At 44.8% G+C, this 25,548-nt stretch overlaps 2 protein-coding genes across 9 annotated transcripts in view; both read right to left on the reverse strand.

Annotated features, from left to right (window-relative positions):
* LOC115166075 (potassium voltage-gated channel subfamily KQT member 2) overlaps positions 1–3,546 on the reverse strand; it is a 41,583-nt gene extending 38,037 nt beyond the window's left edge. For all 6 annotated transcript variants that reach the window (XM_029719729.1, XM_029719728.1, XM_029719727.1 and 3 more), the window contains exon 1: positions 3,097–3,546. In XM_029719729.1, coding sequence (XP_029575589.1) covers positions 3,097–3,392 — 296 coding nt within the window. In that variant the 5' untranslated portion in view covers positions 3,393–3,546. The remainder of the gene's footprint in view (positions 1–3,096) is intronic.
* Positions 3,547–7,118: 3,572 nt separating this feature from the next.
* LOC115166077 (phosphatidylinositol 3,4,5-trisphosphate-dependent Rac exchanger 1 protein) overlaps positions 7,119–25,548 on the reverse strand; it is a 106,687-nt gene continuing 88,257 nt past the window's right edge. For 2 of the 3 annotated variants that reach the window (XM_029719736.1, XM_029719737.1), the window contains exons 25-40: positions 23,104–23,377; positions 22,180–22,386; positions 17,730–17,818; positions 17,416–17,498; positions 16,798–16,888; positions 16,463–16,591; positions 16,253–16,294; positions 15,288–15,505; positions 14,378–14,480; positions 12,999–13,142; positions 11,611–11,725; positions 11,215–11,281; positions 10,442–10,617; positions 10,065–10,167; positions 9,438–9,505; positions 7,119–9,290 (exon numbers count right to left, since the gene is read on the reverse strand). In XM_029719736.1, coding sequence (XP_029575596.1) covers positions 9,248–9,290; positions 9,438–9,505; positions 10,065–10,167; positions 10,442–10,617; positions 11,215–11,281; positions 11,611–11,725; positions 12,999–13,142; positions 14,378–14,480; positions 15,288–15,505; positions 16,253–16,294; positions 16,463–16,591; positions 16,798–16,888; positions 17,416–17,498; positions 17,730–17,818; positions 22,180–22,386; positions 23,104–23,377 — 1,952 coding nt within the window. In that variant the 3' untranslated portion in view covers positions 7,119–9,247. The other variant, XM_029719738.1, reaches the window with a different exon arrangement.

Consider the following 25,548-nt stretch of genomic DNA (forward strand, 5'->3'; position numbering starts at 1 on the left):
GTACCATGTTCATCTGTACAAACAATAGTACGCAAATATAAAAACCATGGGACCACGCAGCCATCATTCCGCTCAGGAAGGAGACGCGTTCTGTCTCCTAGAGATGAACGTACTTTGGTGCGAACAGTGCAAATCAATCCCAGAACAACATCACAGGACCTTGTGAAGATGCTGGAGGAAACAGGTACAAAATACCTATATCAACAGTAAAACGAGTCCTATATCGACATAACCTGAAAGGCCGCTCAGCAAGGAAGAAGCCACTGCTCCAAAACCGCCATAAAAAAGCCAGACTACGGTTTGCAACTGCACATGGGGACAAAGATAGTACTTTTTGGAGAAAGGTCCTCTGATCTGACGAAACAAAAATAGAACTGTTTGGCCATAATGACCATCGTTCGGTTTGGAGGAAGAAGGGGGAGGCTTGCAAGCCGAAGAACACCATACCAACCGTGAAGCACGGGGGTGGCAGCATCATGTTGTGCGGGTGCTTTGCTGCAGGAGGGACTGGTGCACTTCACAAAATAGATGGCATCATGAGGCAGGAAAATTATGTGGTTATATTGAAGCAACATCAAGACATCAGTCAGGAAGTTAAAGCTTGGTCGCAAATGGGTCTTCCAAATGGACAATGACCCCAAGCATACTTCCAAAGTTGTGTCAAAATGGCTTAAGGACAACAAAGTCAAGGTATTGGAGTGGCCATCACAAAGCCCTGACCTCAATCCCATAGAACATTTGTGGGTAGAACTGAAAAAGCGTGTGCGAGCAAGGAGGCCTACAAACCTGACTCAGTTACACCAGCTCTCTCAGGAGGAATGGGCCAAAATTCACCAAACTTATTGTGGGAAGCTTGTGGAAGGCTACTTGAAACGTTTGACCCAAGTTAAATAATTTAAAGGCAATGCTACCAAATACTAATTGAGTGTTTGTAAACTTCTGACCCACTGGGAATGTGATGAAAAAAATAAAAGCTGAAATAAATTCTCTACTATTATTCTGACATTTCAAATTCTTAAAATAAAGTGGTGATCCTAACTGACCTAAGACAGGGAATTTGTACTAGTATTAAATGTCAGGAATTGTGAAAAACTGAGTTTAAATGTATTTGGCTAAGGTGCATGTAAACATCTGACTTCAACTGTACATATACAGTTCTTGACATGCAGTGCCCATGGACTATCCCTTGACTGACACTCTCCTGGTTGAGAAATGGGGCACAGTGTGGAATTTGTTGTTTAAATGGACAAGCCCTCTCTTGTTTTCGCTTTGACTGGTGTTGGAACACTGACAGGATAGAAGTGGAGGTAAGATGTCCTCAGAGAGAGCGCACAAGAGAGAAAGAGGGAGTGAGAGAGAGAGAGAATACCACTTCCAGGTATTGATCCTTCACACATACAATCCAAATAAGACCATAGACCGAGCCTAACATTTCTGGATTGAACATCAAGACCAGCATGCAGCTGGCTTGCCAACACAAATATGAGCAAAGTTTTGCTTCAGCTCCTGGAAGAAGAAGATGGAAAACAAGACAAAGTGCCATCTCTGCATTTCGAGATGTGATCGAAAAACCTTGCAGGAGGGCAAGATTCGACTGAAGTCAGCACATGCCAGTTTTATAAATCAGCTGGCCTGAACGTAAAACAGGATTAAATAGATTAAATGAGGTGGATGGTATAAATGATGCATCACGGCGAGCCCACAAATGGGATAGAAGCAGAGCTGTAGTTGCTTTACTAGCTCCCATTTTGAGAGGGTGGATACCGTGTATACATTCACAGGTGCCTTGATACCATCTTGCTAGGAGGTCCACTGCATTTTCACTATGGGCTTTCGGGCTTCCACAGCAGTCATGTGATTAGAATTCAACAGCCTATCGTGGCGTGTGTGGGTTGCCTTTGACACAAGCACGATGTGCCAGCAGCATAGATCCTGTCTAGAAGAGAATTTGATTGGAAGCATTGGTAATATATCACATGCCTATAGGCTACATCCTTATCATATAAGATGACAGCTTACTACATGGAAGTAAGGCATTGTCTAGGTTAGATGATCCTCTACGAGTCTACTACCCACTAGCAGCTAGTTTCAATGATGACCCCCAAAAGCTACCCAGGGTCAAATGAGGGCTGAGCTTTGAGTAGCTGTTACAGTATCCCATTATTAACGGTTGACGACAACCCCAACAGGCAAGACTCAGTTAGGCTACTGTAAGTGTATTTTGACTCGAGGCAAATTTTGGGGTATTCAATTTCTGAGATTTGTACACAGATTTCCTAGCTTTGTTCCAATTTCAGCACGTAGGCCTACTTCACAACAAAGCTGGCTCTTCATAAAATAGGTCTACAAACAAATTAAGCAGTTAAGGTGCAGAGCAACTTCATGCCATCACAATCGCTCATTGGGCCTGTACAATGTATCGGATTTTAGCTAGAGCCTCGGCAGTGAAGTCCCAGGGTGCTGGACGCCCTCATAACTACACTGATCAATTTGAATGACTCAGAGACAATGACTTGCTTGCGCGTTCGTCTAATACATTTGGCAATATACTTTTTTGGTTGATACGGTTGTCATGCATATTTCCTGATACAGTGTCGCTTAGTATCGAAAAGCGTGTGTGTATGTTTTGGCCCGCCGGACTATGAATGACTGCAACGTCAATTAGTTAAAGTATCGACGCCGCACGGGAGCTGTCCATCAGGCAAAGGTGCTGAAAGATAAAAGGAGCGCCAATTAGGGGGGGGGGGGTTACTAAAGGTTTGGCACAAAGTTGGCAAATAGGCCTGCTATGCATGTGAATGATTGCATGGACGTTATGCAGGGGGTGGGTTAGCCTAAATATTGTTTCCCTATGCAGATAAGGGCTGTGGTGGTGGTGATTCACACTAGTCTACTCCTGCTCAACCCGTTTTTTTTTATCTGCAGAAAACGCATCACTGAAGAACAATGGCTACAAGTCCAACTTCACACCCCAAATAGCTACGCATGATATGTCTTACCCCAACCTATGGCACTACATTCGGGGCCACATCATATTAATTATGCTTGTCTAGCCTCTATGCTGAGTTCCATATCCGAGTGGCTTGGTATACTTACACATAAGCGTGGTAAATAAACGCCCATCCCCGCGGTCTTTCAAGTGCATTATATAGAAAATTCTGTAGTTTCCGATAGCTGGGGTTTTTCTTCGGCGTCCTCCCACCTCTTATGGCACTGGACCTCCGTCTGCATAGGATACTGGTCCGCTTTGTGCTTTCCGAGCCCGCAATCAGCTGCGCCCCGTCCCTGCTAGATTCGGGAGCCCCGGGGTCCAATCCGACAAAGCCGACTTTGTGCTTCTTCTCTCCGGCTTGAGTTGGGTAAACCCCACCGTTAACATTTTTCTGCACCATTTCTAAAGTCGAGGTGACTCAAACCGGGAGTTTTCAATCTCGTTGCGGGGTAGCATCACTGGTGAGTGTTGTGTGTGCTCGTAAGTACAGTCGGTGTCCCTCTGGAATAGCAATTGCAATGTCCATGCGATTGCGAATCTGCAATGTGTAGCCTATACTGCTCTCAGCTCCTTCCGGCCATCTGACAAGCCGGGGTAGGGGGAAATGCGCTTTAAATATTTAACAATCTATACACGTAGGCCTAAGCTAAATTATTAAAAAATATATATACTGAACAAAAATATAAACGCAACATGTAAAGTGTTGGCCCCATGTTTCATCAGCTGAAATAAAACATCCTCAATTTTCCATACACACAAAAAGCTTATTGCTCTCAAATTTTGTGCAGAGATTTGTTTACATCCCTGTTAGTGAGCATTTCTCCTTTGCCAAGATAATCCATCCACCTGACAGATGTGGCATATCAAAAAGATTGTTAAACAGCATGGTCATTACACAGGTGCACCTTGAGACATCTGTGGCATTGTGTTGTGTGACAAAACTGCACATTTTAGAGTGGTCTTTTATTTTCCCCAGCACAAGGTGTACCTGTGTAATGATCATGCTGTTTAAATCAGGACTGGCCACCCCTCAGAGCCTGGTTCCTCTTGAGATGTCTTCTTAGGTTCCTCCCTTTCTAGGGAGTTTTTTCTAGCCACCGTGCTTCTACATCTACATTGCTTGCAGTTTGGGGTTTTAGGCTGGGTTTCTGTATAGCACTTTGTGACTTCGGCTGACGTAAAAAGGGCTTTATAAATACATTTGACTGATCAGCTTATTGATATGCCACACAATAAAAGGCCACTCTAAAATGTGCAGTTTAGTCACACAACACAATGCCACAGATGTCTCAAGTTTTGAGGGCGTAGGCAATTGGCATGCTGAGTGCAGGAATGTCCACCAGAGCTGTTGCTAGAGAATTGAATGTTTATTTCTCTACCATAAGCTGCCTCCAACGTTGTTTTAGAGAATTTGGCATTACGTCTAACCTGCCTCACAATCGCAGACCATGTGCAACCATGCCAGCCCAGGACCTCCACATCTGGCATTCTTCACCTGCGGGATCATCTGAGACCAGCAACCCGGACAGCTGATGTAACTGAGGAGTATTTCTGTCTGTAATAAAGCCATTTTGAGTGGAAAAACTGGCAAATGGATGGTTTAGGATGACCTTAGAACTTGCTAATTTAAAGTCTAAGTTGTAAACAAGATTCCTGTACGCAAGTACAGAGGCCTCAATGGATTGTTAAGAAATTCTAAAATGATTCATTCCAATATCCCTCTTTGCCATCATTCAAGTATTGCTCCTCAGTCAACACTCCCTTCAAGTTATGACAGGGGAGAGCATAGCCTCAGACTTTCATTATATCTTGCACACAGGTAATGCAAAGTCTTCCTTAGTCAAGATAATGGAAACAAACCTAATCATCCTGTATGTTGCTTCCCTGTCATGTTCACAGTTGGGATTGGGCGTAACGGATACATGCTACAGCAATAAGGCTCCCTTCCCTGAGTATCTTATTAAGTTAAGTCTAGGAGGTCCCCTGTATGGAAGACTGGAAGCCTTCTAGAGACAGGCCTGATGGTAGAAGTGGTGATAGGGGCAGTTGGACAGAGAGCAATTAGACTTCCCTCAGATAGAAAATGGCTGTGTAAAATCAATGTACAGTCGTGGCCAAAAGTTGAGAATGACACAAATATTAATTTTCACAAAGTCTGCTGCCTCAGTTTGTATGATGGCAATTTACATATACTCCAGAATGTTATGAAGAGCAATCAGATGAATTGCAAAGTCCCGCTTTGCCATGCAAATGAACTGAATCCCCAAAAAACATTTCCACTGCATTTCAGCCCTGCCACAAAAGGACCAGCTGACATCATGTCAGTGATTCTCTCGTTAACACAGGTGTGAGTGTTGACGAGGACAAGGCTGGAGATCACTCTGTCATGCTGATTGAGTACGAATAACAGACTCGAAGCTTCAAAAGGAGGGTGGTGCTTGGAATCATTGTTCTTCCTCTGTCATCCATGGTTACCTGCAAGGAAACAAGCGCGTCATCATTGCTTTGCACAAAAAGGGCTTCACAGGCAAGGATATTGCTGCCAGTAAGATTGCACCTAAATCAACCATTTATCGGATCATCAAGAACTTCAAGGAGAGCGGTTCAATTGTTGTGAAGAAGGCTTCAGGGCACCCAAGAAAGTCCAGCAAGCGCCAGGACCGTATCCTAAAGTTGATTCAGCTGTGGGATCGGGGCACCACCAGTACAGAGCTTGCTCAGGAATGGCAGCAGGCAGGTGTGAGTGCATCTGCACGCACAGTGAGGCGAAGACTTTTGGAGGATGGCCTGGTGTCAAGAAGGGCAGCAAAGAAGCCACTTCTCTCCAGGAAAAACATCATGGACAGACTGATATTCTGCAAAAGGTACAGGGATTGGACTGCTGAGGACTGGGGTAAAGTCATTTTCTCTGACGAATCCCCTTTCCGATTGTTTGGGGCATCCGGAAAAAAGCTTGTCCGGAGAAGACAAGGTGAGCGCTACCATCAGTCCTGTGTCATGCCAACAGTAAAGCATCCTGAGACCATTCATGTGTGGGGTTGCTTCTCAGCCAAGGGAGTGGGCTCACTCACAATTTTGTCTAAGAACACAGCCATGAATAAAGAATGGTACCAACTTCTCCCAACCATCCAGGACCAGTTTGGTGACGAACAATGTATTTTCCAGCATGATGGAGCACCTTGCCATAAGGCAAAAGTGATAACCAAATGGCTCGGGGAACAAACATCGATATTTTGGGTCCATGGCCAGGAAACTCCCCAGATCTTAATCCCATTGAGAACTTGTGGTCAATCCTCAAGAGGCGGGTGGACAAACAAAACCCCACAAATTCTGACAAACTCCATGCATTGATTATGCAAGAATGTGCTGCCATCAGTCAGGATGTGGCCCAGAAGTTAACTGACAGCATGCCAGGGCGGATTGCAGAGGTCTTGAAAAAGACGGGTCAACACTGCAAATATTGGCTTTTTGCATCAACTTCATGTAGTTGTCAATAAAAGCCTTTGACACTTATGAAATTCTTGTAGTTATACTTCAGTATTCCATAGTAACATCTGACAAAAACATCTAAAGACACTGCGGCAGCAGACTTTGTGAAAATTAATATTTGTGTCATTCTCAAAACTTTTGGCCACGACTGTACAAAGCAACCCAACATGGCATCCGTGTTTCCATTTCACATCATTCAAGAGGATTGATCCAAAACAGAATCTTACACATATGCAAGAGTGAAGATGTGACGGTGTCTCTCTGTGTGTACGTGTCTATATTTCCATCATCATCATCATAAACACCAGGGCGAGACCACAGAGTGGGAATTAGAACACAATCAACCACAACCACCATGGTGCACCCACTACTAAACCACCACCTACACCTGGCCTGTAAGCCAATGATGGACCTTCACTCACACAACTGGTTTAAATGCAATAAGTGGTGGACTCCATGATTATGGAGCCTGAAGGTGTTCTTGGGAGGGTCCCCTAAGAAAAAAAGTCAGCTTAACAGAAAGGTGGGTCACATTTTGGGGTAACACTTATTTTTACAGTCATATATAGTATCAATGTATTTCCCTGGAATTAAGAAACTGTGTGGGTACCGCAATACTTCTTAGAATTCAACAATGTTTTGTGAATAGCATTTTATTTTACTAGCTTGTTAAAGTTCAATTTACAATGGTACTTTTAGAAAGAAATATTCAAAAATGTATTTGTACAATTATTTTCAGGCAACATAAAATTGCAAATAAAGTATGTACAGCGATGAGAAATTTAAACAAGTAAATGTTACATTTCTATCAATAGGTGAACTGGTAAGAGTGGAACAATTTAATAATTGATCACTTAATGACAGCTATGCCAACACCAGAGGCTGTAAAGAGAATTTAAACCTGGGTGTGTTCAGAAAACATAAAAAAATAAATGTTTTGCAACAGAAAACAAAAGTAAGCGTTTCGAATTGGACAAGTCCAGGTAGTCCCTTCCTGTTTTACTTAGTTTTTTTTTCAACATTGGGTGCCACATTTTTTACACATTTGGTGCCTAATGAACATGACCCTCCTCAACTGGGACCTGACAAGAGCTTCTAAATAAATAACAAGGGCTGAGCAACTAGTCAGAGTGCAGCATCTCGACACAGATACAAACCAAGCTAAAACGAAAGTGGAGCCATTTTAACTGTCAACAACGTCGTCAGTGTGGATATATACGCGACACCAAAATTCAGGCCCTGTCCAAATGTACAATATGAATACCCCAAAAAGGTCAAACGTTTTACATACTATATTATGTCCATAAAAATAATCACATTTAAATTATAGCATTAACTCTGCTGCCAATGGCATAGATATAGACCATATTCTATTTTCTCTGACACAGACATTGGTTACAGTAAGTATGTACAAGAAATATAACATCTTCAATACAATAATGCTACTGTTTATCAAGAGTTACACTGATCCCTTTGTTGTCGTCATCCTCGGGACGGTTTACAGTACTTTGTGCTAACACTTCAGAGTAATTGGATGAGTCCTTGTGCTCATTTAAATATCGAAACATTAAAATCAAATCGCAAAGAGGTCTTGTGAGTTGGCTGGGTCAACAGGAGGCAATCTCCCACTATTAATATTACTGAATATATATTAATACTTTAAAAGGCTTAAAAAATTCCAACCTGTTGACTCGGGATGCAGATTGGAAAACACAAAAAAAACTCTGAGATTAGATAAAGTTAGCTTGTTTCCCCGACTCAGATTAAAACTCTCCTTCCTATTCATTTTTAACAAAACTCCCTGCATTTTAACACTTGTCAACAGATCAAACTCCCGAGGAAATGACAAAGACAAAATCAAAACTTAAAAAAATAGATGAGGAGTTCTTTAAAAAAAACATGGCATGCCATTGCTCCATTAAATACTGTATGATGCGTAGGCTGGAATGCTTTCAATTCTTGAATACCTGATATTATTGAGTAATACAATAAATCACTATGCTTCATAGTGCAGTAATACAGTACTCACACTAGCCTACAGTAATTGCACATTCGCCGCATGCAAAGGGGGCTAAGGCAAAGGGCAGCCCATACCATCCATCTTTCCATCCATCCCTATCATTTCACCCTTCTCTCCTCCTTGATGCAGTGCCTCCTGTTCCTAGCTACAATACCAGACACGCTGTCTGACGGAGATACCACACACTGGTGTTGCAGTCCAAGGCAAAGTGGATAAAGAAGAAGGTCTGCTACAAGCGTTTTTTGCGTTAATCCAGTTAATAATAGCCCGGTGTGAGCATTGTCGTGGTGGCGGACATATTTTTGTTAGGTCATGTCTTTGTTAGGTCATGTCTTGTCTTGTCTGTCACCATCCCCACACTCCTCTCTAGGTTCCCAACAATGGGTTACCAGGTCAGTGACGGGTTGCCAGGTCAGTGACAGCAGTATCATGTCACAGAGGAGGGGTTCATTTGGGGGGGAGGGGGGTGCTATACAGGACACCACAGACCCTGTGGGATCCACTCTTGATGTTTCTGTGCTGGAATGTTCGATTCGGGGACATGGTTGGGGGGGGTACCACACAAGGGTTTGGCCTTATGTCTATGACTCCTGGATGGGAGAGCAGAGCAGAAAGCTCCCTGTTCACCCTCCTCCCCCATTCTACCTTACCCATTCATCCATGATCTCTAGTCACCGAGGCGTCAGTATATTGCTAATACAAAATAAATTGCTCTACTAGGAATAAAAACACAGCACCCCTTTCTTTTATAGATCTCCGTCTTGGGGTGGTAGACACAACTTGAAGAGCCTGTGGGAAAGGAGGAAAAATAAGAAATTAAGATCTGGACTTAGCGTAGCCTGCTTTCAGACCTGTTTGTGCTGTCGAACCCTACAGCACAAACAGATCTGGAACCAGTTTAGTACTTTCAAACTACTTTGTAACTATTGTCTGTACCTTGGGGCTGCGGGTGGCATCTGGTCCATCACTTTCAGGTTTTTAGCCGAGATCTCTACCCTGGTGCCCTATCAGAGAAGAGAGGGTGAGACAATGTTTACATATTTAGACTGAGGACAAGTGCCCACGTAGTTCTAGCTACTGTACCCAAATCATCTATCTGCTCAGACAGCGTACCTAAAGTTGTATTCCTACTTAATGCCTTTAGGTTAAGAGCGACCCACACTTATTGGTGAAAAACGACTACGTGTAAACTAAATGGACCCGTTCCACTGCATCGTATGTAGTGAATGTTTTAGAATTAACCAAGGTTAAAAGTGAAGTCTTGTTTGCCACTTCGGTACTGCTTGGTAAGGCTATGGTATACAGTAGGTGGAAGTTGCCTCCTTTCATGTTCAGTTTCCATTAAAGATTAACAAGGGGATAGAGAGAGATCTGGGTTGTAATTATTATGCACCAAACGGAAGAAAACGGACTGAAACAGGGAGGGACTACCTGAATTTGTCCTATAAGAAACATTCGGTTTCCATTGCAAAATGTTTTGTTACGGTGTGCCCTAACGAATACGACCCAGGTCCGAGATCTGTTGCTAAGGATGTAAAGCGCTGAAGGTTGTGTTTAGGGCACCTGTTTCCTCATGATGTCCATGGTCTGCATGATGCAGCGGGGCATGAGGCTGTGGTTCCGCGCCAGGATCATGGCCTGCTCCAGGGTCACGCTCAGGGTGCACCTACTCAACACAAAAGGTCAGAGGTTAGGAGGTCAACGGTGTTTTAACTATGTGTCATGGGAGTACAGTGTTATGTAAAGGCTGCTGTGTGGAGGCTAATAGGAGAAGGGGTTGAAAATACACCGTTTTGAAGTGGGTAAGGCATACGTTGCATAATGCATGTTTAAGCAATACATCTGACACAGCAATGCATAGATATGTTCATGAGTGTTTGCTCAAGTTGACACGTAAACTGTCAGCCCTTATGCGTCACTTTCAAGTTCAAACGACTGACCTTTGCATGCCGGTGGCACACATGGTGATGTGGCAGGCGCCCAGGCGGTTACACAGCTCCGAGGACACACAGAGCACGCTGACGCCCGACAGGTGGCCCGCTGCGTTGGGACGCACGTTCAGGTACGAGTGCATCAGGCGACATAGGTCGTCCAGGGTGTTGAGGGGTCGTAGGAGCTGGGGGGGACAGGGGTTTAGGGGTTAAAATCTTAAAGGTGTACTCCAACTTTCCTTTCAAAGTACTGCCCCTGGGCCTCCCGAGTGGCGCAGTGGTCTAAGGCACTGCATCGCAGTGCTAGCTGTGCCACTAGAGATTCTGGGTTCGAATCCAGGCTCTTTTGCAGCCAGCCGCGACCGGGAGACCCATGGGGCGGCACACAATTGGCCCAGCGTCGTCCGGGTTAGGAGAGCGTTTGGCCGGCAGGGATGTCCTTGTCCCATCACCACTCCTGTGGCGGGCCGGGCGCAGTGCACGCTGACACGGTCGCCAGGTGTGTACGGTGTTTCCTCCGACACATTGGTGTGGCTGGGTTAAGTGGGCATTGTGTCAAGAAGCAGTGCGGCTTGGTTGGGTTGTGTTTCGGAGGACGCACAGCTCTCAACCTTCGCCTCTCCCGAGTCCATATGGGAGTTGCAGCGATGAGACAAAACTGTACCTACCAATTGGATACCGCGAAATTGGGGAGAAAAAGTGGTAATTTAAAAAAAATAACAAATGTAAGTACTGCCCCTGAGCTTGTTTGTAAACAGAGAGCCATTTTGATTTCTGTTTACCTGGTCTATCTTCATAGCCGTGGTGTTAGAGTCAGTGGGTAGATTTGACTTCTCCAGGTAAAAAGCCCTGTTAGAACACAATGAGTTATCATTCAATATGAACGCTATTGACCAATTAATTGACCTGTTGATAGTCTATTTACTATGTAAAAACGTCAGACAAAAGTCAATTTCTACAGCTAATACAGTAGCCAAACTAATCAGCATAGGAATAAACTTTGTAGGTAGTACAATACAGTGGTGGGTAGTACAATACAGTGGTGGGTAGTACAATACAGTGGTGGGTAGTACAATACATATTACCATATGTCAGGTGTGTAGGTGACAACCTGGGTTTGACTATGTAAGTGGGTAGTACAATGAATATGACTGTATACAAAGTGTGAAGATTTCTACCTGAGTTTTCGGTAGTAGGCTTTAACCTTCTCGAGTGAGACGGCGTTGGTGCGCTGCTGGAACTCCTCCATGGACACACAGTCCTGTTGGGACACTCCCTCTGGCCTCTCCAGGGCTGACCATGGGACAGAGGTAACACATTAACAACACAGTACACCCACCCACACATAAACGTAGATTCTATGACCCGCGCTCACATTCTATGACCCGCACTCACATTCTATGACCCGCGCTCACATTCTATGACCCGCGCTCAGCAGGTTTGCGTGTATGTGGGACAAGTAACCACATTGTGACCTACACATCGATAATACTTCACACCTGAAAGTGACAGCTCTACTAAAGTCTGTCTCTGACAAGTGAATCTGTATTTAATTCAACAACTGTATTCCATAGAAGCGGCCTGTAGGTGGGGCTAACAGACCGTTTATTCCTAGTTCTCTGACTGCAGTACAGTATCACATTTCATCACAGGCTTCTTCTTTGAGGCAGCCACTTAGCAACGTGAGCCTTCCCTACAGGGTTATTGTCCCAATTGGCACGTGTATGGAAAATGAATGGTTCCCTAGCACAGGGAATCAAGCATAATTCCAGCCACATATACTGACCCGGTGCAGGTCGAAAGAGCGTCGCAGTGAAAGAATAGAGGGGGAGTGGCTAGATAAGCACAGAATACATTTCCCGGTTCTACTTACACAGTCCGTTATTCAAATGGTAGTTACGACAACGTAAATGGTAAATATAGAGCAAATCCTCTAGAATTAGTATTTTGTTGGTGAAACTCTATAGCCACTTTCACGCTGGCGTTTAGCACCTAATCAGTTAGGAGAACGGGATTAAGAGATACTGATTCAATGCCCTCTGTTAATGTACTGTAAATTATTATAGATATATGGGGCTAAATCCCAAACAGCCCCCTATTCCCTATACGGTAGATTACTTATGTGCACATTTGGGATGCAGACATGATCATTGTGTAGACCGAGAGGTTGGCAGGACTTCTCCGGAACGTTACAGGTGAATATATGAAGAAATTGTTCTATACATCTAATTTCTACTGTATCTGCAACACTCTGTGCATAGTCAAGATGATAGCAAATTGATAGGGTAAATGCCTCTGCATTGTGAAGATCTGTGTATTTGTGAACCTGCAACATATTTCCTTAACATTTGCTTAGTGCATTTCATCAAATTCCATCCAATGCCAATTGACTTGACTCAATTCAATTCAGCGACCTGTGATTCAATTAGGATTTGATGACAATCCAACTGCACTCAAATGAACTCAGCTAACTTTGATTCGGTGATGATTTGACTCGAGTCGACTCAATTGAGTTCAGCCAGCTTTGCGTGGAGGTAGACTAGAGGGCTGTTCTGTTCCTACTCACCCCTGGTGAAGAGCACGGTGTGCAGTTTGAGGCTGCCCCCGTTCTGCAAGCGCGTGGGGAGCTCACTGAAGTGGCAGCTGTCCAGATACAGGGTGACCTTTAGGGCCTGCCGGCTGCCCTCCACGTGGTAACACACCGGCGTGTCTGGGGAACACAACACAGCTTAGTTTGGCTTAATGTTAAATGAGTTCATAGAGTTCTGTGCCTGTATTTATTAACCGTCTAAAAAGGCAGAGCGCTGATCAGTTTGGCCCTTTAGATCATAACAGAAGCCGATTATTATGGACAGGGAGGAGCTGGTCCTAGATCAGCACACCTACTCTTAGACGGTTGATAAATATGGGCCCTGGTTGCTTTTCCCTTCACTTAGGCATGAGGTGACTAGTACACACTGGACCGCTGATTGACGTTGCACGACGATTTACTTACAGATAACAGCGATCAGAATGTTGCATTTAAATCCTGTTACACGAATACAACATTCGTACTCTGCGTTCTATACTCGGCAACATCCACCGACCCATTACATATTTCATTTGATGGGTTTGTAGTTAATCAGACATAGGCAGCATCGGTATGGATTCTTGCTTCAGTGGCCCGCCAACACCATCCAAAGCTATGGGGGAAACCCTAAGAAAAACACAACCCCCCTGTGAGGTCAGCGCATTGCCTCCTGAAGACCATCTACCCATAATCCTTTTGGATTGAGTGTGATGGTTTAGATTAAACCTTCCTCTCTGTAATGCTTTACACATGGCTCTGATTAACCTATAGTACAGGGGGGGGGGGCTTGCTGAACGGGCTTTTATCAAATCAATACCGTCAGACGAGCTCGCAACCACAAACTGACTGCCTAAGCAACGGCCGCTGCACCGCGCTACAGTAGTTAGCTAGGCCGCGCCATTCTGCTGAAGTGGGAATGTTTTCCAAAAAGCGATTTCAGTGTAAAAAGGTTTTTAAAGGAGGGAGGAAGGGGTGTGTGTGTGTGTGTATACCGTTATGCTTACTGCTGAGCAGTAACCTAGAATAGTACATCCCTAGTTAATCCGCGGCTTTCTCCCCCAAAATGTGAAATGCAACTGATGTGCTTGCTTAAAGCAGCAATCTCGGCTCACCATATTGCGGTCCTTGAAAAGGAACAGACTGGAAAGTACAAGTCTTTCAGCGAAGCTGGGTTCGACCGAGGTGTTTCATTGAAACTAAGCTGCAATTGTATGACGGGGAAAAAAAGTCTGGGTCTACGGTAACAAAGCCCTTTGTTGTGGTTGACATCCAAGGTGTGTGTCCAACCGCCACACGTAAACACCACTTTACAACTCCGTCGACTGGCCACCGTTGCTAAGAAAATATGTGGTTGCTATGGGAAAGGGTCTACTTACTTGCGACCAGGCATTCATCCTCCAGCTGGCGGAAGAACACAGTGACTTTGTCCAGGTCCAACAGGGCCGCCTTGGTATCCTCCAGCATCGTCCTCTCCTCCTTCTACACAGTAGAGAGAAACCAAAAAGCTCAGCTAACAGGCCAGGGGCCGTATTCACAAAGCGTCTCAGATTAGGAGTGTTGATATAGAATCAGTTTTTCCTTTTAGATTATAATAAAGACGATTGTATGGACAGCGGGGACCTGATCCTAGATCAGCACTCTGAGACTCTTAGTGAATATGAGCCGGGGACTTAGCAGCCAATGGAGACAGCGGAGTGTGGAAAGAGGACTCAGTCAATGGCACCCTTCTTTCTGGATCAACACAGTACAGAGTCATTATAGTTAAACCCTTATACTATTCTATTGATGATTGCTAGATGGCTAGACATCTCTACATTGGTGCTCGTATGCCTATGGGACATTGCTCTATTGGTGTTTTGAATTTTGTTTTTAATGTGCCTTTTTTTATTTTTTATTCCTGGAGATAAAACATCTATGAAAAAATTGCTATTTTGACCTCAATGGAGTAATACAAAAGTTCAAATAGAAATGAAACGGTTCCATATTATTGGTTAAACGTAATCAAGCACAACTCAACTATTATGACCCAAGTCTGCCGATTGTCCAAAGGCAAATAAATCGCATCAGTAAAGGTTTAAAGTGTTTGTTTAAGCAGCAGGGCTCGACAGCCCTGTTCCTGTAGTGCTACCCTCCTGTAGGTTATCACTCCAACCCCAGTTTCAGCTTATCAACAAGCTAGCCATTAGAACCAGGTGCGCTAGATCAGGGTAGAAGCGAAAACCTACAAGACGGTAGCTCTCCAGGAACAGGGTTGAGGAGCCCTGCTTTACGGTAGCCGTCTCTTACCACGTGGGGTGCCAGTGAGGCCTGGAAGTTGAGCAGCACGCCAATGGCGGCCGCCTGTTCCAGCCACTTGCGGCTCGTCTCCTTGCTGTCCTCCTCGTACTCGCCGGCGTTGTTGAAGCGTGCACGCAGTGCCGCCAGGAGCTGCTCGGCCAGCGTGCACACGGCACCCGCCGCGCTCTGGCAGAAGATCACGTCCCGCCGCAGCTGCAGAGCCGTGTCTGGGGTGGGGAGGAGGATTTGGTTTTTTAACCTTTACTTAACTAGGCAAGTCAGTTATGAACAAATTCTTATTTACAATGACGGCCTACCCCGGCCAAACCCTAACCCGGACGACGCTGGGCCAATTGTGCGCCGCCCTATGGGATTCCCAATCACGGCCGGTTGTGATACAGCCTGGAATCTAACCAGGTTCTGTAGTGACGCCTCTAGCACTGAGATGCAGTGCCTTAGACCGCTGCGCCACTCGGGGGGAAGGGGAAAATAAGATAAGCATCTTATTTTCAGAGAAATTTGCTTTACTAACTTCTTACAAGACATTTACAAAATCAGCAACGTACAAACACTATACAGGGTATTTTCCTAGTGACTAGAGGGAGGAGCACAGAGGAGAATAGTGGAAAGAGGTGAGAGATAGGTCGGTGGAAGAGAGGTAAGAGGAAGGGAGTAATTAAAAAATAACATTCTAGAGTGAGAGAGGTGGGAAGGGTAAAACAAAGAGGGGAAAGAGAGAGCGCGAGACGGGTGGTTGACAGGCTTTTGACAACCGTTCTTACCATCAACCCGACTGACCTCAGAGTGGTCTGTAAACTCTAATCAAACATAGCCAGGGGGGTTTACAATCTGCTCTATCACACTGACTCATTCATGAGGACGGGACCATTAAAAACTGCCATATGGCACAGCACACTTCAAAGGGAACACACACACACACATACACACACAGATAAGGCTGACATAAGGCTTACCTGTACATTTGAGCAGGGCCAGAAGCAGCTGGTTCTTCCCATCTACAGAAAAATGAGGATTTTATTACCTAAGTGATACGCATGTGTTTCTGCTGTAGCTATGCGTTTGTGTGTGCGATGCCTGTGTTACATGTGTGCGATGCCTGTGTTACATGTGTGCGATGCCTGTGTTACATGTGTGCTTATGGTGCGTGTGCATTTTCTACTGACCATCCACAAATCTCTGTAGGCTCTCCACCAGTGTCTTGATGGAGCTGGGCAGGTTCCAAGGGTCCTCCTGGATGTTTTTGTGAATGATGTAGCGACAGCGTACCGTCCAGTCCTCAGTGTGACGGAACTCTGTTCAGAAAACATGACGCGTCAATGATTTAGTCAATGAATTAGCAATATAAAATTCGAGGACAATTCTTCAGTGTAACACCATTACATACACACACACACACACACACCCCTCAGTGATACCCAGACAAGTCTCTCTCTCTCTCTAAACAAACACGCACTCAGGCATACCTTACACACTCGCACACACTAAATGTAGCGGGTACCTGGCTGAGTGTGGTCGGGGTGAAAGTGCTTGGTTTCCTCGCAGGCCTTGGTCATGACGGGCCCTTTGAGCAAGCTATTGATGGAATCCACCTGCAGACGACAGTCACAACCAGTCAGACAGAGGCTGGCCTCAGTCCCTCAACAACAACAGGGAACTGGGGCCCAGGTAATTGACGGTGGCCAAAATGGTCGTGTCCCTCAGGGAGTATGGGAGAGGTCAAAGGGCATGAGATGTGTAAGAGGAGATGCGAGGAAGATGACAAAGCGAGGAGAGAGATTGCAAAACAAAGTGCTGCAGATGATTACTACTACTGATTACGATAAACATGATCTGTGCCAAATGTTTCTGAGGGCTAATGGAAAAGCTGTGTGTGTGTGCGAGAGAGAGAGAGAGAGAGAGAGAAAGCGAGCGCGAGTACGTGTGTGAGAGAGAGAGAGAACATCTGTATAAGTGTGTGTGCGCATGTATGTGTATGGTATTAGTGCCAAGCAGTGTTTACATTACACACAACACCATGTTAACCATTAAAAGCATGGCATACAAAAACAGAGTGAGATGTGGGTTGGCAAAGCCATTGAAGCCGATCGCACAGAGGATAGTGGGAAAGACTGTGCACCTGGTTGAAAAGGTGCTCCAGACAGCCATGCAGCTTGTCCTGCTTGTCTGAGGGAATCCTCATGTCACAGGGCAGCTCATCACCTGAGAAAGAAAGAAGGAAAGGAGGAAAGAACGAAAGAAGGAAGGAAAGAACGAAAGATAGAAGGAAGGAAAGAAAGAAAAAGACCGAAAGAAAAATAAATAAAATAATCAACTGGACACCATTTACAAGGAGATTCTGAACATTTTCCCACATAAGGCAAACCAATGTGGCATCTTTAATGCTCGAGGGGTATGAACATCTTCGTCTAGTCTTCATGAACTGTTTCTTACCTGAACCCATCTCGTCACTCCCCAGGTAAGAGCTGTTGCTACGCACACTTGTGTATGACAGGACGGAATCCCTGTTACTGTTACATTCACTGCAACACACACACACACAGAGAGAGAGACACAGAGAGAGAAAGTTGAATAACAAACCAGAGTTCATTCCCTACAGAAAAAATACCAAGTCAAATGTGGAGTCTGTCTTGTAATTATCCAGTCAAATAATCCGACTGACTGTATGAAATATATAGTCAGAGAGAGCAGTAATCAAATGCTTCTCACAAACAACAACATCATCTTACTTCATTGGCGTGACTAAAATGCATTCCACCGAACTGTTGTAACGTGTGGCTACACCGATGTGCCAAACAAGAATTTGATTAATAAAACACCAGGTAAGTTGAAGTAAAAATGATAGTTAAACATTAAAGGAGATGCCTCCACCATCCCAAAAGATTTAAACATATAGTTTTGCCTTAAAGGGTTAGTTCGAAAAACATATACATTTAGAAATTTGTTTCCATTTGTTGTCAGTGGCTAGTTTAACAAAACCAAAGAGTGGATTGCTGTCACTCCTTGTCCTTGTGGTAAGGAAAAACATATGTACATTCACTGAACTACGCCTTTAAATGCTGAAGATTTATTCTCTTCCTATTACCCCTACATTTTCAATGCATTTTAATAGCTAGATATGCGTCTCATCTTGCCTTAAAACGCCTTTGGATGGCTTTTTATGGCTTTGCTGGATATTTTCAACGTAAGGTCTTAAAAAGATGATTAGTGTGAGCGCAGAGAAGATTTACTGTGTGCAAATTGCAGATTACACAGCTACTCTTGTGAATGTTTTCTGTGTACGTCTTGGCGTTACGATATAAATGCGGAATCATACGAACTTAAGGAGACAGAAGTAGCATTGTCATCGTGCTTCCCGTTAAAATAATCGATTTGTTTTGCATTCCTATAATCATCCAGCTCGGCAACAAAACAGGGCCACAATGTGAACTGGATGCAACTCCAGCATAATGTAGGGAGGGGCAACCCGCGGGCCACCCCCCTTTTGAAGGCCCTCGGATCAATTTCCACAAACAAACAAAAAATAATAAATACTAATATTTTTCTGTCCGCTAATTATTTTTTGGGATTGGTGGACAGTTATCTAAAAATAGTAATCATGGTCGAATTACCGTCCGGGGGGCCCCCATTGATTGTTAGTCTCACTAAGATACACTACATATACAAAAGTACATTGGGAAAATATTCAGACCCCCTGACTTTTTCCACATTTTGTTACGTTACAGCCTTATTCTAAAATGGATGAATGTTATTTTTTCAATCTATACACAATATCCCATAACAACAAAGCAAAAACAGGTTTTTCCAAAATCATTGCAAAAATAAATAAACTGGAATATCACATTTACATAAGAATTCAGACCCTTTACGCAGTACTTTGTTGAAGCACCTTTGGCAGCGATTGCAGCCTCGAGTCTTATTGGGTATGACGCTACAAGCGTCATGGACATTCAGAGACTTGTCCTGAAAACACTGTGTTGTCTTGGCTGTGTGCTTGTCCTGTTGGAAGGTGAACCTTCGCCCCAGTCTGAGGTCCTAAGTGCTCTGGAGCAGGTTTTCATCAAGGATCTCACTGTACTTTGCTCCGTTCATCTTTCCCTCGACCCTGACTAGATTCCCAGTCTCGGTACGCACATGTGGGTACGCAGACCCGCAGGTAACTGCAGCCCCTCATGATGAGTTCAGCATTTTGGGCTCCCATCCCCATCAAAGTTGCCCATCCCTGGCTTAGGGAGTTCTTAGTGAGTCAGAGTCTTGTCTCTGACATTGTACGCGTCTTATTGTGTCTCTAAATGGGATGCTGGATCATCCCCGACAAACTGGGACTGAAGTGCCAACCTTTACGTAATACACCCACGGCTTTGGCTTTGATTCTCTCCTCCACGCACACGGTCACACTCAGGCACACTCACACAAGTTCTCCTGGGAGAGGGTTCTAAATTTAGTCGCATCTCGTGGCAGGTTTGGAGCGGCCCACCCTCACCAGATGTGACGAGACTGACTGTCTGAGAGACAAACAAACCAGACTGGTGGTGAGTGTACAATTACCTCTTTCTCTGTCTGCGTCCACCCATCCATCTGCTCATTCCTCTCCTCCTCCTTTCACTCACCGTCTTTTCACTGTGGTGTCCTCTCCCTCTATTTTCCTCTCCAAGACTCTCCCCAAGTCTTTTGCTGTTGACCTTCACTTTGCCCTATCCTTCCTTCCTTTGTGTTTGTCTGCCTCTCTTCATCTCTCCCCACCTATCGTTGTGTCTTTCTCTCCAATCATCATGAACGTCATGCATTTATAAAGTGCTTCTCGCACAGTCCTAGAGCACATTGGACGGCCGGACAACTCATCCCATCCAGTATCAAACCTATAGCACCCTCTCCATATATTTCTACTAACAAGCTAAATTGCAAATCTTGTTCCCAGCCTCTTCTGTGCGATAGCCTGGGGACGAGGTTAGCACTCTATTCCCTATGTAGTGCACTACTTTTGGAAAGACTCATATACACGGTGTACAAAACATTAGGAACACCGTCCTAACATTGAGTTGCAGCCCTTTTGCCCTCAGAACAGCCTCAATTCGTCGGGGCATGGACTCTAACAAGGTGTTGAAAGCGTTCCATGTTGACTCCAATGCTTCCCACAATTGTGTCAAGTTGGCTGGATGTCCTTTGGGCGGTGGACCATTCTTGATACAAACAGGAAACTGTTGAGCATGAAAAACCCAGCACTGTTGCAGTTCTTGACACACTCAAACCGGTGTGCCTGGCACCTACTACTGTAACCTGTTAAAAGGCACTTCAATCTTTTGTCTTGCACATTCACCCTGAATGGCACACATACACAATCCATGTCTCAATTGTCTAAAGGCTTAAAAAGCCGTCTTTAACCTGTCTCCTCCCCTTCATCTATACTGAGTTAACAAGTGACATCAATAAGGGACCATAGCTTTCACCTGGTTAGTCTATGTCATGGAAAGAGTTCCTAATGTTTTGCACACTCAGTGTAGTGCACTTATTCTGGCCAGAACCCATGAGGGTCTGGCCAAAAGTAGTGGACTGTACAGGGAATAGGGTGTCACTGCAGATGCAACCTGAGGGAGCTCACTAGACCCTGTACTCTGGGTGGCTGTTGGCTAGAAGGAGGTGCTATGCTGTTCTTGTTGTAATGACAGACTGGACAGAGAGAGAGAGAGAGAAGCGCAAGCTACTCATTTAGCCTCTATTACACACTGCACTCTCGCCAGGAGCCGACCACTGCTCTTAGTGGGTGGTAGTGGGCGGAGGCCGTGGGCGGAGGCCGTGGACCGGTGCCTGAATGACACTACCACCGCTGCCAACAACCATCTGAATGAACTCAAGCTAGCGAGGAGGTAGCACAGTGACATCACCAAGATCACGGAATACATTTCATGTTGAGCTCCCCGATTCCTTATTCCTGATTTTTTTTGTTGATGTGTGACTCGACTCCCCACATCTGGAACCTATTGGGAGAGTCGGAAGGAACCCGATGCCATCACAGTGGGAAATAGAAATAAAAATAGAGGGAGATCTTTGTTGTTGGTTTCACATGAAGCTGGCTCACGGAATTGGGAAACACCCATTTTTTCTTTTTTTACTATACATTCAGTTTTCTATGTTTATTTTACCATGGTGAAACTGAGAGCACATTCTCATTTGCGCCAACAGAGTATTTCAAACGATTTATTTATTTAACTAGGCAAGTCAGTTAAGAACAAATTCTTATTTACAATGACGGCCTACTGCGGCAAAAGCCGGACGCCGCTGGGCCAATTGTGCGCCGCCCAATCACGGCCGGTTGTGATACAGCCTGGAATCGAACCAGGGTCTGTAGTGACGCCTCTAGCACTGAGACGCAGTGCCACTCGGGAGCTGATCCAAGATCAGTGCCTAAGGGAAACAGAGTAGCATTGGAATGACGGACCCTGTTGTGAGTTCACATTGGATAAGTGACACCTCGCCTTTGTCTTTCACCCACAAGGTAATTGCCCACCACATAAATAGAATCAGATAATCCTACCCCCAATACTAACCTCAACCATTACAGTGGATGAAGACATATCTAAACATGGTTAGGGGTAATCTCCATCACCTCCTCCACCTCCACCTTTTAACCCATTGCACTACTTTTAGTATTATGGTGATTTGTATTGTGTGCTTCTGCATTGCTTGCCCTTAGGGGTTTTAGGCTGGGTATCCGTAAAGCACTTTGTGACAACTGCCGATGTAAAAAACAAAAGTGCTCTATAATGTACATTTGATTGATTGAAATGCATTTGATTGGAAAGAAGCACCAACTTAAAATGTCCAAGACAAATTTCCCTTCAGGGACAATAAAGTGAATCTTATCTCAACTCTCATCTCATCTTACCTGTAGGAGTCCCTGTAGCTCATGGTGTCGTGGCCCGAGTCCTCCTGGTCCTCCTCAGTCACCTTGAAGCAGACCCTCTTGATGCCCCCGTGCTCTGCTTTTTCCTGGTCCCCCTCCTCAGGGGCCACGGAGGGGGGCTGGCTGGCCTCGTAGGCTGGGGGCTCGCTGTCCTGCGGCTGGGTGGGCTCCGTGATGGACGACAGCAGGCTGCAGTTATCGACCGTCACAGAGGAGGAGAAAACACATGAATACTAAGAGTAGAGATATTCTTATAATGTGGACTCACATATATTGCGTTTATATGCGCACACATATCTTTTACACACATATGCACACACACAGTAGAGAAGGTTTTCCCTCCTTTCAATGGGGTAGTGGCTTCTCGGCCTGTTCCTGTTAGCCCAATCCATAAACAGTTTTGGATTGACGAATTCCCCTGTTTTCAAAGTATCCACATTAAACAAGCAAAAAGGGCAGTCAGACACATGGGGTTTGGCGTGGGTCTCAGGAAGGCTGCCTGGGGACAATGGTTTCATAATATCTTGGCCTTCCAGCTTTCCATATTCATGCAGAATAATAACAGATCTTCAGAGGAAAATGTTAACGAATAGACTACAGCAACTAAAAATAAACGACGGTAATATGTAATTTGGCGATTCTAAATCCACTCAAGTCATTGTGGGTGCCTACATGTGTATTATTTGGGTACTCACACTATTGGGGTACCTTGGGTAAAGTTGAACAATGAAATTCAACTATAGTAGTTATAGTACACGTCAACCCAGGTATTTAGCAATGATACTCATACATACAGTATATCGGGCCGCATAATATCGGTTCGTGGGCCGTATCTGGCTCGCAGGAAACCAGTTTGAGATCCCTGACATAGGTACTAAGCGAGGATTTTCACATATGTGTACTTACACATCTATCTGGGTGACGTATTGCCTCATCTCCCGGACAGCGATGTCAAGGCGGCTGTAGAGGCGGATGTATGCATCCTGGATCTCCATGTCCTCCTGTTTGAGCAGGAAGCTGAGGCCCTTCCCCCGGTGGGCCTGCTGCCTCCTGTCTGGAGTGCCCTCTCCAGAGCCCTCGATGTCCCACTCCCCCTCCTCTCCCAGACCGCTGCAGCTGTAGGACGGGGCGCCCATGCTTGTCACACAGTGCTGGGTGTGGGACATTGGGTTCAGGTTAGCTGTGGGGAGAGAGAAAATAAATAGATGGATAAATAAATAGAGGTAAAGAAAGGTAAATGAAGTGAAAGAAGCTGTACTTCACAGAAAAGCAGAGGTAGAAATAGAGGAGGGAAGAAAGGGAAAGAGAGAGGGAGAGAGAAGGAGAGACAATCAACTCTCACTTCCAGAGACCCATATCTACACCAGATGTTCAGGCTTCATACACAATAACACTCCGGTGAATATATGGCCTATCATTTTGACAAAAACTGTGCTTTTATATGAAGGGCCTTATATCGCTGTTCTATGTACATTCATCTGCCTTGCAAGTCGTGAAGAAATGTCTAGAACGTGACAAAAAGTCATAAAATTTTTAAAAAAAAATAAAATATGTTATTGTGGTCTAATTCAAAATTCTATGTCCTGATCGTGGAGCCTGAGGGTGTAACGCTAGCACATAATAGCATAGGCTATTAAGACGAGGAGCTCCTATACTTTGTGCACATTTCAACCCTGAGCACTGAGGCTACTAAATGCCCTAAAAAAGCACACATTTTGTCCATGCATTTCTGACCGCAAAGCCAACGAAGCCGTCACTTTGGAGTTGTAAAAAACGGAATTGTTTAGCCTGGTAAAGAAACTTTAAACTCGGTTGCTGGGGGAATTGCCAAGTCTCGCACATGTTGAAAAGACAACGTCTTGGCGCGACACAACTGCAGAGTAGATGTCAAATCATGCTGCGAGAGACAGGTTGAAACAATGCTAATGGTTATCTCAGACGGCTGGCTGTCTGTTGCAGCTTCCTCCCCCGTCTTCCCCTGGCTGTCTGAGTGTCTCTGTGGCTCGGCACGGAGCGGCGGCCGGGTGACAGGCCAAACGGCAGGCTACTGAAACCACAGAGAGACAAAACAGACTGGAGGACCATATGGGCCCATAGAGATACATACATTTGAAGCCGGAAGTTTACATACACTTAGGTTGGAGTCATTAAAACTCGTTTTTCAACCACTCCACAAATTTCTTGTTAACAAACTATAGTTTTGGCAAGTTGGTTAGGACATTACTTTGTGCATGACACAAGTCATTTTTCCAACAATTGTTTACAGACAGATTTTTTCACTCCAGTGGGTCAGAAGTTTACATACACTAAATTGAGTGTGCCTTTAAACAGCTTGGAAAATTCCAGAAAATGATGTCATGGCTTTAGAAGCTTCTGATAGGCTAATTGACATCATTTGAGTCAATTGGAGGTGTACCTGTGGATGTATTTCAAGGCCTACCTTCAAACTCAGTGCCTCTTTGCTTGACATCATGGGAAAATCAAAAGAAATCAGCCAAGACAAATTGTAGACCTCCACAAGTCTGGTTCATCCTTGGGAGCAATTTCCAAACACCTGAAGATACCACGTTCATCTGTACAAACAATAGTACGCAAATATAAAAACCATGGGACCACGCAGCCGTCATTCCGCTCAGGAACGTACTTTGGTGCGAAAAGTGCAAATCAATCCCAGTACAACAGCAAAGGACCTTGTGAAGATGCTGGAGGAAACAGGTACAAAAGTATCTATATCTACAGTAAAACGAGTCCAATATCGATAACCTGAAAGTCTGCTCAGCAAGGTCGAAGCCACTGCTCCAAAACCACCATAAAAAAGCCAGACTACGGTCTGCAATAGCACATGGGGACAAGATCGTACTTTTTGGAGAAACGTCGTCTGGTCTGATGAAACAAAAATAGAACGGTTTGGCCATAATGACCATCGTTATGTTTGGAGGAAGAAGGGGGAGGCTTGCAAGCCGAAGAACACCATCCCAACCATGAAGCACGGGGTGGCAGCATCATGTTGTGGGGGTGCTTTGCTGCAGGAGGGATTGGTGCACTTCACAAAATAGATGGCATCATGAGGAAGGAAAATGATGTGGATATATTGAAGCAACATCTCAAGACATCAGTCAGGAAGTTAAAGCTTGGTCACAAATATGTCTTCCAAATGGACAATGACCCAAAGCACACTTCCAAAGTTGTGGCAAAATGGCTGGAGGACAACAAAATCAAGATATTGGAGTGGCCATCACAAAGCCCTGACCTCAATCCTATAGAAAAATTGTGGGCAGAAATGAAAAAGCGTGTGCGAGCAAGGGGGCCTACAAACCTGACTCAGTTACACCAGCTCTCTCAGGAGGAATG

This window comes from Salmo trutta, chromosome 28, assembly GCF_901001165.1.
Source record: "Salmo trutta chromosome 28, fSalTru1.1, whole genome shotgun sequence".
Lineage (NCBI taxonomy): Eukaryota > Metazoa > Chordata > Actinopteri > Salmoniformes > Salmonidae > Salmo > Salmo trutta.